The sequence below is a fragment of the Carassius carassius genome, chromosome 21, assembly GCF_963082965.1.
Source record: "Carassius carassius chromosome 21, fCarCar2.1, whole genome shotgun sequence".
NCBI lineage: Eukaryota > Metazoa > Chordata > Actinopteri > Cypriniformes > Cyprinidae > Carassius > Carassius carassius.
Genome location: NC_081775.1, coordinates 659,689 through 675,000, shown reverse-complemented (window position 1 = coordinate 675,000; position 15,312 = coordinate 659,689). Strand labels below are relative to the sequence as shown.

Below are 15,312 nucleotides of genomic sequence, written 5' to 3'. Positions count from 1 at the left end.
ATGTGTGTGTGTGAGCATGTGTGAGCGTGTGTGTGTGAGTGTATGTATGTGTATGTGTGTGTGTGAGCATGTGTGAGCGTGTGTGAGCGTGTGTGTGTGTGTGAGCATGTGTGAGCGTGTGTGTGTGTGAGTGTATGTATGTGTATGTGTGTGTGTGAGCAAGTGTGAGCGTGTGTGTGTGAGTGTATGTATGTGTATGTGTGTGTGTGAGCATGTGTGAGCGTGTGTGTGTGAGTGTATGTATGTGTATGTGTGTGTGAGCATGTGTGAGCGTGTGTGTGTGAGTGTATGTATGTGTATGTGTGTGTGTGAGAGCATGTGTGAGCGTGTGTGTGTGAGTGTATGTATGTGTATGTATGTGTGTGTGAGCATGTGTGAGCGTGTGTGTGTGAGTGTATGTATGTGTATGTGTGTGTGTGTGAGCATGTGTGAGCGTGTGTGCGTGAGTGTATGTATGTGTATGTGTGTGTGTGAGCATGTGTGAGCGTGTGTGTGTGAGTGTATGTATGTGTATGTGTGTGTGTGAGCATGTGTGAGCGTGTGTGTGTGTGAGTGTATGTATGTGTATGTGTGTGTGTGAGCATGTGTGAGCGTGTGTGTGTGAGTGTATGTATGTGTATGTGTGTGTGTGAGCATGTGTGAGCGTTTGTGTGTGAGTGTATGTATGTGTATGTGTGTGTGTGAGCATGTGTGAGCGTGTGTGTGTGAGTGTATGTATGTGTATGTGTGTGTGTGAGCATGTGTGAGCGTGTGTGTGTGTGAGTGTATGTATGTGTATGTGTGTGTGTGAGCATGTGTAAGCGTGTGTGTGTGAGTGTATGTATGTGTATGTGTGTGTGTGAGCATGTGTGAGCGTGTGTGTGTGAGTGTATGTATGTGTATGTGTGTGTGTGAGCATGTGTGAGCGTGTGTGTGTGAGTGTATGTATGTGTATGTGTGTGTGTGAGCATGTGTGAGCGTGTGTGTGTGAGTGTATGTATGTGTATGTGTGTGTGTGAGCATGTGTGAGCGTGTGTGTGTGAGTGTATGTATGTGTATGTGTGTGTGAGCATGTGTGAGCGTGTGTGTGTGAGTGTATGTATGTATGTGTATGTGTGTGTGTGAGCATGTGTGAGCGCGTGTGTGTGAGTGTATGTATGTATGTGTATGTGTGTGTGTGAGCATGTGTGAGCGCGTGTGTGTGAGTGTATGTATGTATGTGTATGTGTGTGTGTGAGCATGTGTGAGCGCGTGTGTGTGAGTGTATGTATGTGTATGTGTGTGTGTGAGCATGTGTGAGCGCGTGTGTGTGAGTGTATGTATGTATGTGTATGTGTGTGTGTGAGCATGTGTGAGCGTGTGTGTGTGAGTGTATGTATGTGTATGTGTGTGTGTGTGAGCATGTGTGAGCGTGTGTGTGTGAGTGTATGTATGTGTATGTGTGTGTGTGTGATTATGTGTGAGCGTGTGTGTGTGAGTGTATGTATGTGTATGTGTGTGTGTGAGCATGTGTGAGCGTGTGTGTGTGAGTGTATGTATGTGTATGTGTGTGTGTGTGAGCATGTGTGAGCGTGTGTGTGTGAGTGTGTGTATGTGTGTGTGTGTGAGCATGTGTGAGCGTGTGAGTGTATGTATGTGTATGTGTGTGTGTGTGAGCATGTGTGAGCGTGTGTGTGTGAGTGTATGTATGTGTATGTGTGTGTGTGTGAGCATGTGTGAGCGTGTGTGTGTGAGTGTATGTATGTGTATGTGTGTGTGAGCATGTGTGAGCGTGTGTGTGAGTGTATGGAGGTGTATGTGTGTGTGTGAGCATGTGTGAGCGTGTGTGTGTGAGTGTATGTATGTGTATGTGTGTGTGTGTGAGCATGTGTGAGCGTGTGTGTGTGAGTGTATGTATGTGTATGTGTGTGTGTGTGAGCATGTGTGAGCGTGTGTGTGTGAGTGTATGTATGTGTATGTGTGTGTGTGAGCATGTGTGAGCATGTGTGTGTGAGTGTATGTATGTGTATGTGTGTGTGTGAGCATGTGTGAGCGTGTGTGTGTGTGAGTGTATGTATGTGTATGTGTGTGTGTGAGCATGTGTGAGCGTGTGTGTGTGAGTGTATGTATGTGTATGTGTGTGTGTGAGCATGTGTGAGCGTGTGTGTGTGAGTGTATGTATGTGTATGTGTGTGTGTGAGCATGTGTGAGCGTGTGTGTGTGAGTGTATGTATGTGTATGTGTGTGTGTGAGCATGTGTGAGCGTGTGTGTGTGTGAGTGTATGTATGTGTATGTGTGTGTGTGAGCATGTGTGAGCGTGTGTGTGTGAGTGTATGTATGTGTATGTGTGTGTGTGAGCATGTGTGAGCGTGTGTGTGTGAGTGTATGTATGTGTATGTGTGTGTGTGAGCATGTGTGAGCGTGTGTGTGTGAGTGTATGTATGTGTATGTGTGTGTGTGAGCATGTGTGAGCGTGTGTGTGTGAGTGTATGTATGTGTATGTGTGTGTGTGAGCATGTGTGAGTGTGTGTGTGTGAGTGTATGTATGTGTATGTGTGTGTGTGAGCATGTGTGAGCGTGTGTGTGTGAGTGTATGTATGTGTATGTGTGTGTGTGAGCATGTGTGAGCGTGTGTGTGTGAGTGTATGTATGTGTATGTGTGTGTGTGAGCATGTGTGAGCGTGTGTGTGTGAGTGTATGTATGTGTATGTGTGTGTGTGAGCATGTGTGAGCGTGTGTGTGTGAGTGTATGTATGTGTATGTGTGTGTGTGAGCATGTGTGAGCGTGCCAGCAGCAGGATGCAGATGCCCTGGACAGATGAAGGTCCATTCTTGAGCTGTGATTGAACTCGTTTCTGCTGACAGCTGTGCTCTGAATAGGGCTCATTTGACATGAAAGTGCAATCGCATGGGGGTTTGCAAAACAATGCTGATTATTATTGCAGAGCACTGCATGAGTGTGAAGGAGCCATATTGTTTAAATACTCCCTCTTTCTTGTTGTTTAAAGAACTGGGGATTTTTTTTTTTAGTGTTTACAACTTAAATGTATTTGATTTTGCATTCTGAACAGATAACACTGCATGTTCTTGTGTGCTTGACTAACACTGCATGTGCTCATTTAAGACGTAAAGGTGAAGTATGCAGTTCCTGCCTAATGACATCTAGCAGAACTTCTAGAATAAAGCTTATTTTCAAACAGCCTTTACAAATGCCCCTTTGACTCATCACACCTTTGTTTAACCTTATCTTACAATATCTTACTCTTTTAATTGGGGCTTGATAGTGAAGAGCTCACATGAGTTTAGCTTGCCTGTCAAGAAGAAACTCTGCAAGTTTGTTGACTCTGTTGAATTCCAAAAGGTCCATCTAATTCGTCCATCTTGTAAAAACACTGCCAATGTTTAACCTTGTTTTTCCACATTGTCTCTGCATAATTTGGCAAATCTTTGAATTTTGACTTCTGTGCACTGAATCTGTATTCCTTTTCTCATGCACCACATCAGCCATGTTCAACAGTCATCCTGCTACATTAGCCACAACCCAAACTCAGCCTGATACAGTACCCATGCCCCAAACTCAACAGTCTACAGTGGCCACGCCCCAAACCCCTCCCCCGATACAGTTTCACACAGTAAACCTGTGTGTTCATAATAAAGATAATACATTTAAATAAAAAGGTAAGGCGCACCAATTTGCAATATCAAGCAGCAAAATGAGCTGCTTTGTACAGCTAAAAATAGCAGGACATGGATGACACCGGAAGCCAGTCCCATAAAAAAAGATAAATAGCCACACTCACTCTTACGGCAAAAATGAGGTACATATATAGTATGCACTGGAATACAGCCAATTCTACAGTTTTAGTCCTTGGCTACAGTCCAACGCCGTGTTTTGAGGAGCATTTCACTTTGGCCTGAACTTGAATGAGCCGGTCTCAACTAGTCATAGAAAATATGGTCTCAGACTTGAGTCTGTACTGGAGTACTATAGCACTGCAGTTATGAACGCCGTAGCTGCTGTTTTTTAAAGCAAATAATCTGATAGAAATTATTTTGTGAACTTTGGCAGTGTTGGAGGCTGTGATCAGTGCGTCTCCAATGACATTTAATGATTTACTTCATAAAAGTGACATTTTCAGTGTCGGCCCATGCTACAAAATGTTCCATTAATGTGTTCAGTGAGAGCAGTGTGAACACAGACTCACAGAGACTCATGCATGTTCGAATCCTGTCATAGTCCTATCTCCTCTAACTGATGTTAGAATACCTTTGAAAAAGAGTTCAAATAAACTGATAATATGTTGATGTGTGTGTCTCAGGTGGTGAGTGCGCTGGACTCCAGCCCGACGGCTCGACGCACTCAGCTGCAGCAGAAGTTCGAGCAGGTCATTGCGCTGGTGGAAGACAACATCTATGAGTGCAGCAGTGAGGCCTGAGCCCACATTCATTCCCCTGACTGCCGCCTCAAAGGACAGAAGCCCTGATGTCCATATCTGATTAAAACTGTCCCACATTTACTGAATCAGTATGGATAATCAAGTGGAGTGAGGGGGAAATATCCATAATGTTTCACCGCTTGTTCTTGCTATGATCAGTTTTTTTTCAGTCACTATAGTGTTCAACTATTGACTTTGAACTATGAGTTTGTTTTATTAATTGTGGACTCCAGGGTCCTGAGGCCCTGCGGTCATGTGACGCACTGACCCCACACTTGGAGAGAGCCACTTATGCACTGGATTATACAAGACCTTCTCCATAGCAATATTTATAGCTGTATGATGATTTCATAGTGTTATATGAATTCTGTTTCTCTGATGGGATATTTGTGCCTGCCCTGTTCAACAGCAGTCCATTTTAATTCCACGATGCCTTGGACTACAATTTACTATATGATAAACATATAATAGGCTTGAATGAGAGTTGCATTTTTATGATTATTATTATTATTTGAAGGGTTTGGGTCATTCTTTGGGTCCAAACCAAAGAGTGTTCATAATTTTTGTAGATATTCTGCTGGAAATGTTTAATTTTTCTGGAGAAAGAGGGACATTTTATCAATAAAGACAAACTTTGCTAAAACATTGTGTAACGTTCCCAGTTCTTTTTCACATCCCTGCACATTTTAGTAAACATTTTTTTTTGTTTTACATGAGCCCTTTATTTCTGCTTTGTCTCTATATTTTGTAATCAAATTCATGTCTTTATACATTAACATATTCATTTATAATTCTTCCACAGACGACATTTACATCTAAACGTTCAGAGAATAGTTTCGCTGGGTGTGTGGTGAATCTCCTGAGGTCTCTTCTGGCTTCAGCACTCAGTCTCACGTCTTGTCAACATAAAACTTTCTAAAGAAACAGCACATAGACTCCGAACAATAGCCTACAAAAGGTTATCCTTTGAAAATCAGAACTTTACAAAATCGTAACTGACTATAGCTTAAAATTAATTGTAACAGATGGAGTATCAGGCAGAACCAATGGAGCAGCTGTTGAGATAAATCCAGAGATGCCATCAAGTTACTAAACAGAAAGTATTTTCCATGTAAATACACAATCACATGCAGTACAAACACTATACACTATAACTACAGAGATCTGATTGGCTAGTTTTTACAAAACATGTAAGATTCAAGGGCAGAAACGAATGAAGTAGTAGATGTAGTTGTTGGCTGGATGAGTGGAAACTGAGTAGATGTGGACTGACATATTTGGCCTGTAGGAGACTGCTGGGTGGATTTGTCCAGCTGTCGGTCAGGCGGGAGCCACCTGACTGGACGAGACCACCGAGGACTGAGTCTTACTGGAGGCCATCATGCTGGTCTCCTCCTCACCAAACGGGTTCTTTCCACAGCAGACCGTAGTGAGCATGCAGTTCCTGAACTGGACCAATGTAAACACATCCAGGATTATATACAGCAGACGACAGTTTCAACTCTGCTTCAACAAACCTGCATGTTGTTAAAATTGATTGGTAAAATGGTAAGTAATAAGGCTATGAAGTTGAACCATTCAGTGTATTAGCCTTTAGCCTGCAAGCTTATTAGATGTTGTATGACGTTTGATCATTTGGTAAGAATATGCAATAAAGATGGGATCCACCCTACAACTTGTGACAGGCACAGCCCTGATGTTCCCTCTTTTAGATTTTAATAACTATATCAGTTCAGCCGCTTACTCTTAGTATACTGAAACTGTGACGAGCAAGTAGTTTGTGATTTGGTGGATGGCACAGTGCTGTCTGCTCTCCTTCTCTTCAGTGTTGTTCATAATGTATGAGTGAGTCATTGACCATTTTATTCAAAAACACTGATTAATTCAGGAATGAAAGAGAACTTCTGTGTTGCTTGAATACACACAATGGTTCATTCTGCTGTGTCTTTCTTTGGAACTGTTTTTAGTTAGTATACTTAGTACATAGTACATTATTTAGAACTGTCTCACCTGTCTGTTGAGTATGATGTAGATGACAGGGTTGTAAAGTGCTGCACTCTTAGCAAAGAAAGCAGGAACCGTCATGACTATAGGACCAAAATCCGTCCCCTGATTAGCAAAGATGTACCAGGCCACGCTGGCATATGGCACCCAGCACACTAAGAACGAGACCACCATGACAACCACCATACGTGTCACTTCCCGTTCGGCCCTCTGGGTTGTCTCTGATTCCTGCTGCTGAGCAGCGGCCTGATCACAGGGAACAAATGACAGAAAACAATGAGCACAATATGTGCTGTTCATGGTCTTGGATGCTAATTGGCTCAGTGGTCCAGCTGTGTTGACGATATACTGTATATAATACAGCTGCTCAACTCTGCACAACACTAACAGAAGTCATTTATTAATCTTACATGTCAGAAATTAGATCATATATCCTTTGTTTAGTAACATTAAAAACCTCCAAGTCTGTGCTTGTATGTTATATCAATTGGTAATTTTAAGGGAAGGTTCACCCAAAAAGGAAAATTCAGCATTTTTTGTCAACTCTTCACAATATCTTCTGTGTTCTACAGAAAAAAGAAATACATTTTTGTGTGTGCCTTACCGCACGGACAGTGCAGAGAAGGCGACTGTAGCAGAAGAAGATGATGAGCAGTGGGATGGAGAAGTGCAGGATGAACATGTAGATGACAAACGAGGTGTTGTTGATCTCAGGTTTGGGAGTGTAGTAATCTATTCCACAAGAGCACTGCATTCCCTCTGGAATATACCTGTACACAGTCACATGACCCCAAACCTCCAGTCAGGACATCAGTATCAGTTCATAAGCTCATTGTCCTGTCACTAACTGCACAACTTCACACTTCACTGTTGGGGGCTATTCAGTTCACAAATGAGTGGATTAAGCTGTGTGTTTTGCTGGAGACTGTGATGGAGTACCTGGACCAGCCCAGCAGGGGCGGCATGCAGCAGGTGAGGGCCATGACCCAGGTGAAGCCCACTCCCACGATGGCGTGCTTCTCTCCGAAACGAAATGTTGTCATTGGCTTACACACCACAATATAACGCTCGACAGCCAAAACCACCAGAGACCACAGCGCGATCTCACCTGACAAACACAGAGAAGCAAGCTCTCGATCACTTCAGCTCCAAACTTGGTGTTCTCTTAGTCCACTTTAGAGATGGCAGAGAGGATAATCAACATATGAAGATGATTTAAGCAGGTGCGATTTGTTATATTGAAAATATCGCTTGGGTGAGTATATGTACAGTATGTGTCGGTTTTACATATAACACCATGTCCTAACTACACGCAAAGTGACAAGATTCCAGTGACAAGTAATTGGGTGTCCACACCAAACACGACGTGACACCGCGACGCGAGAGAATCAACCAAATATCACAGCAAATCATAAGCGTGTGTGGGCGGGCTCTCTGGAAGTCCACTGCACTCACAACAAAACTGATATGTTTATAATCTAATTCAAAAATAATTTTTTTTTACATCATTAAATATAAATACTGACTGACTGATACCATCTTTGATATGGAATACTATCGCTGAATCGCAGTGAGCTTACAGTTTTAACGTACATCTTTGCTTTAAAGGGGATTTTTTAATTTGTGTATTTAGTGAAATGCAATGTGTTTGCGGTTTAAGTTAAAAAAAAACTATATTTTCCAAGTACTGTACATTATTTTTTCTCCTCTTTGCACAGTCTTTCTGAAACGAGTCAATTTTTACAAAGCAAAATCGTTTTGAAAAGTGAGTTGTGCTCTGATTATTGATTAACTATCCAGTGTGTTGTGATTGGCCGAATTTATGTGTTGTAAATACAACTTAACCACTGATTTCTAGTTGTGTCATGTTTTGGAAGGTCAAAGAAAGTAGTTTTTCTTTCACAACAAAACACATCGTCTTAACAAAATGAAGGTGGCTGCAAAAAATACAACAGCGAGAATAAAAGTTGCGCCTTCTTTCTTTGTGTGAACATTTGGGCGGTGTTATGCAAATCTTCCTACATCATGACGTAGACATGTGGGGACGTGTTAGAATGAGACGTTTTAGGGGCCATTCACATATCACGCCTTTTCCACGCTAAAGTTCGTTATTTCCAATGTAGGCGCGCGATGCGCGCTCATAATGGAAGCGGCGCGGTCGCGATGCGCACGCGGTGCGACGCGCCCTTTTTCCAGGCACGTCCGCACAGCATCGAGTTAAAAACATCTCAACTTTTCAGAATGTCGCAAGCGCACCGCGGGTCATGTGACAAGAACTAACCAATCAGCTTCATCCTTTCCTGTAACAACGTTGAAAGCTCAGCCAAGATGAAGGAACAGCTGACCATAGGATTGTCATTTTGAAATGAATTTAGTAGCAGAGCTACTGCAAGGGATTTTTAGAGCAGCAAATCCATTTTTCCTTTGCTGAAATTTCTGCGTCTTCATGGAGAGAACACGTCATGGTTGCTTAGCAAAGGCAGACGCCTCAGGGGCGCAACTGCCCGAGCGCTTTGGAAAGAAGGAGAAAGCGGTGTGCCTAGCGTTTTCCACGCGTTTTTAGGCGCGATATGTGAACGGCCCCTTAGGTAGGCGTGGTTGACTCAACTTTTATAAAGAATATCTCTTTGGATTTGAGACTTTAGTCTTTGCAGCTTTACAGATATTTATGCACTTGTAATACTCTCAAGAGAAAGGAAAACTTGAAACCGCATCATATGACTGTAATAATCAAAGCCTCCTTGATTATCATGTGCCTTATGTAGTTAGGACACGTAGTAAAAGTTGTAAGGTTAGTAATTCAAGTTTTGCAGTCATATTGGGTTATTATGTATACTGTATGATTCTGGTTTCAGAGTTTTGGTATCATGATGTCACAGTGTTTCAGTAATAATGCAGAATTACTATATAGTGTGTGTGTATATATATATATATATATATATATATATATATATATATATATATATTGGATATAATATATATATATATATTGGACACACCTTCTCATTCAAAGAGTTTTCTTTATTTTCATGACTATGAAAATTGTAGATTCACAATGAAGGCATCAAAACTAGGAATTAACACATGTGGAATTATATATGGAATTATATACCTAACAAAAAAGTGTGAAACAACTGAAAATATGTCGTATTCTAGGTTCTTCAAAAAAGCCACCTTTCGCTTTGATTATTGCTTTGCACACTCTTGACATTCTCTTGATGAGCTTCAAGAGGTAGTCACCTGAAATGGTCTTCCAACAGTCTTGAAGGAGTTCCCCAAGAGATGCTTAGCACTTGTTGGCCCTTTTGCCTTCTGTCTGCGGTCCAGCTCACCCCTAAACCATCTCGATTGGGTTCAGGTCCGGTGACTATGGAGGCCAGGTCATCTGGCGCAGCACCCCATCACTCTCCTTCATGGTCAAATAGCCCTTGATGCCTTCAGTGTAACTCTACAATTTTCATTGTCATGAAAATAAAGAAAACTCTTTGAATGAGAAGGTGTGTCCAAACTGGGGAAGCCATGGCCTAATGGTTAGAGAGTCGGACTTGCAATCGAATGGTTGTGAGTTCGAGTCTCGGGCCGGCAGGAATTGTGGGTGGGGGGAGTGCATGTACAGTGTTCTCTACACCCTCAATACCACGACTTAGGTGCCCTTGAGCAAGGCATCGAACCCCCAACTGCTCCCCGGGCGCTGCAGCATAAATGGCTGCCCACTGCTCTGAGTGTGTGTTCACAGTGTGTGTGTGTGTTCACTGCTGTGTGTGTGCACTTTGGATGGGTTAAATGCAGAGCACGAATTTTGAGTATGGGTCACCATACTTGGCTGAATGTCACGTCACTCACTTAACTTTTGGTCTGTACTGTATATATATATATATATATATATATATATATATATATATATGTGTGTGTGTGTGTGTGTGTGTGTGTGTGTTCTCGTGTAACCCATGGTTCAGTCCCATGGCTATCAGACAGAAATAAATAGCGGCAGTCAGGTCCAATCACAGAGATGGTGAGCTCAGCAAAAGGAGAGTCTGACAGGATTTCTTTCCCTTACAGACCCCATCTGTTACTCCCATTATAACAGTATAATATGTGAGCCTTAATTCTGAGAAATTAGATGCAGTGCTTGAAACTGTAGGTGCAAGAACATTCCAAGTCATCTTTAACTGATGATGTCACCAGCCAAGATGGTGTCCCTCCTCATATTTTATCAGGCTAGTCAACTCTTTGAGGTTGAGCTGCCACCCCCAGATGGTGGAATCTGTAAGGAATTTGGTTACCTTTATTGCCAAGTCTAGACAATGGCATCAAGTGTGAGTAGCTCCCCACAAGCCTCCTTGATAAGCTATCTTTAGGGTGGAGGCCATCATGTTGAGGCCACCACTCTCTAGAGCTCTGCCTAGATAATAGTACTGAGTTTTGTATGGCTCTCTGTGGGCCTCTTTGGAAAGCTGTATGTAGCTAGGCATCCTCTCACTTTAGAGAGTCATTTGTTACGCCTTCTTTCACTATAGAAAGTACCCGGTTAAATTCAACTTGACTGAGCTCCACTTAGGTCCCCTATGATGCCTCCTTAACTGGCATAGGATGTAGCTAGGGTACCTCTTGCTTGAGACAGTAGTTATGCTAGGCCTCCATCCTCTGAGCTCTGCTAGGGGCTAAGTTGCTGACTCTGTGCTATATAAGTGCTGCCTCCTTGGCTGCCTTTGAAGTGAACTGTTGTTAGGCTTCCCCTCGCTAAAGAGAGTCATCCTGCTGGAACCTCTGCCTCCTTCGAAAGTTGTCCCAAGTGTAGGGTGTAGTTAGAACTCCTCTTACTTTAGAGAGTCATTATGCTGAGGCCTACATCTTTAAACCTCATCCAGGCAGTAGTGCCAATTTGTTAGGATCTCTGGGAGCCTCCTTAGCTACTGCCTTTACAGAATGGAGTGTTGTTCCACTCCTTAGAGCTCTGTCTGGGCAGCATTAGAGTTTTCATGTTGAGGCCTTTGTCCTTACAGCTCAAGTAGGCAGAAGTGGCAATTTGTGAGACTCTTTTTGATTCTCCTTAGGCATAGGAATCCTCTAGAATTAAAAGCATTGACTATGTTGTTAGGCTATCTGAAAGCCTCCTTGGAAGCTTTCCTAAATGTGGAAGGTAGTTGGGCCTTCTTACTTTAGAAAGGGGTTCTGCTAAGGCTTCAACTCCCCAGAGCTCCTCTGGGATAGCAGTTCTGGGTTGTTAGACTTTCTTTGAAAGTGGTGTAAAGCTTAGGGAGTGGCCATAGGGAATACTGTCCATTCTGATGGTGCCGACCTAATAGGGATTGCTGACTCCGGCAGCTAAGACCGTTGAGTCCTTATTTGAGTGCATGTCACAGCCGATCTGGGAGTCAATCCCCTCAGCATGGCATAGTCTCCTTCAGACAGAAGTTGACAGAAGGCCGGTGACACACTGGCTACGTGGCGTGAGCGTGGCGTGTCTGCTGCGTGTCAGTAGCGTGGTAGCTGCCTCGCATTTTCTGTGTCTTTACACACCAGAAGCGTACCTGACTGGCACTGGCGCGCTGCTGCTGTTGTAGGTGACATAGGGGGAGGCCGCCGACAGACCAGACTCTTGTCTTCATGACAACAATATCAACTTTTTTTTACACACCTACGCCTACTGATAAAGGACACCATCAACAGTATTGACAGCAAAATAGACTATGTTTGAGGCCGGTGACACACTGGCTGCGTGGCGTTTCTGCTGCGTGTCAGTTGCGTGGCGGCTGCTTCGCGTTTTCTGTGTCTTTACACACCACAAGCGTGCCTGAAGTGGCACTGGCGTGCTGCTGCTGCTGCTATAGGTGACATAGAGGGAGGCCGCAGACAGACCAGACTCTTGTCTTCATGACAACAATATCAACTTTTTTTTACACACCTACACCTACTGATAAAGGACACCGTCAGCAGTATTGACGGCAAAATAGACTATGTTTGACAGGTGCAATATTTGAAAATCGATAATTATTTCTTTCTTTTTTAAATTTCATTTATATCTGAATTTATGTCAACCTATAGACTTTCAAACATCAAAATGTCATGAATTAATACATATTTGTGTACAAAATGACATATAAACATATTTTCCTATTATATTTTGCCTGGAAAAGCTTCCAACACACTTGCGTGTCACGTGAAAAATAGGCGTCGGTTCTATTTCTAGCATGCACACGTTTTCCGCGCGTTGCGTCTCACGCAGGCAGTCTGCAAGCTCTAACCTGTTAACATGGGAGTCGAATTCAAAACGGACATGCCACGCATCCAGTGTGTCGCCGGCCTAATAGTGGGAGATGCTGCTTTACAGAGAGTGAGAAAAATGGCACAAGGTCATAATCTCTTATAAAAGTCATAGAAATTACTCAAATCCATTTGGATGGTTAATTTATTATTATTTTATATATTTATTATTATTACTTTAAGAGAATGATTTTAACCCTAACCCTAAAGACAGTACAACAGTCACTACCTACATTTATAATTAGTTTTTGCATTAAAGTAATGAGACTTGAGGTTGAAATGTGGGTTACGAACTCGATAATATTATCACGATGTCCAAATCCAAAAGAAAACAACATATACAGTACATACCAAAAGTTTGGACACACCTTCTCATTCAAAGAGTTTTCTTTATTTTCATGACTATGAAAATTGTAGATTCACACTGAAGGCATCAAAACTATGAATTAACACATGTGGAATTATATACATAACAAAAAACTACTTTGAAGAACCTGCTTTTTTCTTGCCATAATACAAATTCTAACAGTCTATTCAGTAGGACTATCAACTGTGTATCCACCTGACTTCTGCACAACACAACTGATGGTCCCAACCCCATTTATAAGGCAAGAAATCACACTTATTAAACCTGACAGGGCACACCTGTGAAGTGAAGACCATCTCAGGTGACTACCTCTTGAAGCTCATGAAGAGAATGGCAAGAGTGTGCAAAGCAGTAATCAAAGCAAAAGGTGGTTTCTTTGAAGAACCTAGAATATGACACATTTTCGGTTATTTCACACTTTTTTGTTATGTGTATATAATTCCACATGTGTTAATTCATAGTTTTGATGCCTTCAGTGTGACTCTACAATTTTCATAGTCATGAAAATAAAGAAATCTTTTTTAAATGAGAAGGTGTGTCCAAACTTTTGCTCTGTACTGTACATATTCAACATTTTAAGGCCTGTAAACAAATAAATAAATAAATAAATCTAACCTAAAACTTGTATTACTATACATTTGACTGTAATACATTAAAACACCTATAATAGTTATGAGAACAGTGATAATTACAAAAATAAATAAATGATAAATAAAAACACAAAAAAAACCCCGTCAAGTTTTGCATGAAAAATGTGAAACAAAATTGTCATAAAAATAATGTGAAACAAATAGGCTCTGTTTTTAAGTGAAAGGTGATCATGACATATCTTTGTGAGAATCACCCACATTTGACACCAGTTTTTATTACCACAGCAATTCCCACACTGTGCTTCTGGCTGTTGTCTGATGAATATCTCATGGGTACACAGATGAGGAGTGTTTGTCTGCAGAGATGAAGTACTCACCACCCAGAGTGGCGAAGAAGCCTTCGATGTTGCAGCCGGTGACCCCCAGGACGAAGTACCCATGCAGGGCAGTGTAGAGGGTGACGGTGAAGCCGCCCACCACCATGAACAGGTCGGCCACGGCCAGATTGAGCAGGATGTAGTTGAGCGGCGTGCGCAGCTTCTTGTGCTGCACGGTGACATAGAGCGTGAGGGAGTTGACAGGGAACGAAGTGATGATGAGGAATAGCATGTACGCCGCCAGGAGCGAGTACTTCCACGGCTCTGCCAGATAGTACTGCGGCTCCTCAAACGGGCTCCGCACCAAACCCGTCTTGTTGGACATTGGCACATAGAAGTTCGGACCTTCTGTTCCATTCATTTTTGGTTGACTGGTCAAGGGATACAATGGAGAATATTGATAGGTGAGAGTTAACCTTCTTCTCAGTAGAAAGTGACTGAGAGTGAAATCTGCTCTGCGGGATGCGAGCACCTCTCTTATATGCCCCCCATGTGCTCAGATTAAGAGTAGATGACAGATTACAGGGAGGTGCTGCAATTTGGAGGAATGGAGTTACGTGCAGATTGGGGTCAGAGAGGCCTAATAATCCACAAGGTTAAATGGCCACAGAACAAAAGAAACAGCAACCAACCCCCTTAACTTAATGGATATGTCTCTGTAAGGGCCAATGCACAAACTCCAACAAAAACCACAAGTGCAGTCTTTGGGCTTTATTGGGTCAATTGAAATCCAACTGAATGTTTGTTGGTGTTTCTTGGGTCTTTATCCATTACTGAATCCCAGACAGCTGCTCTGATGAAACTTTAGAAACACATGATTACTTACACAATAACAAAAACAATGAGTACCGCTGGACTAATTCTGGATGGAAAGAAAGAGCTAAAGTTCATTCATTAACCATTAAACAGTAATTTTTCAGAGCGAGAACAACACATCACAACTCTTATCTGCTCAGGTTTGTGCTGTTGGTTTGCAGGAAACTGGCTTTTGTTAGCTAAATTGACATCAAAAAACTATAAAGTGGTTGTATAATCAAACAATATTCCAAAGAAAACATTACAAACAAAAGATTCTTATTAAATATTTAATGGAGACATGACAAATATATTTACTCAGACCTACTCAGAGGTAGTGAAAGTACAGAAAGAAAACATAAACATATAGTTCACTTAATGGTTAAAACCAGTATGATTTCAATGTTTTAAAAATAATATATGAAGACACTGAGCATGGGCACACTGTCAGAGCGCTGCAGTTTACCCACAATACCACACAGTAACATCAACACTCAGTTACAAAACTGTGTGCTTTTGT

General features: G+C 42.1%; 2 protein-coding genes across 3 annotated transcripts in view; one reads left to right on the top strand and one right to left on the bottom strand.

Moving 5' to 3' along the window:
- The window catches only part of plxnd1 (plexin D1), an 81,411-nt gene extending 76,373 nt beyond the window's left edge, over window positions 1-5,038 (top strand). For both annotated transcript variants that reach the window (XM_059502954.1, XM_059502953.1), the window contains one exon: window positions 4,279-5,038. In XM_059502954.1, coding sequence (XP_059358937.1) covers window positions 4,279-4,395 — 117 coding nt within the window. In that variant the 3' untranslated portion in view covers window positions 4,396-5,038. The remainder of the gene's footprint in view (window positions 1-4,278) is intronic.
- Window positions 5,039-5,135: 97 nt separating this feature from the next.
- Window positions 5,136-14,599, bottom strand: exorh (extra-ocular rhodopsin). Its single transcript, XM_059502952.1, has 5 exons — window positions 13,998-14,599; window positions 7,339-7,507; window positions 7,004-7,169; window positions 6,406-6,645; window positions 5,136-5,844 (listed from the first exon to the last, which is right to left on the bottom strand). Exons 1-5 carry the CDS (start codon window positions 14,356-14,358, stop codon window positions 5,716-5,718), a joined length of 1,065 nt encoding a protein of 354 aa, XP_059358935.1. The 5' UTR covers window positions 14,359-14,599; the 3' UTR covers window positions 5,136-5,715.
- Window positions 14,600-15,312: the final 713 nt, after the last annotated feature.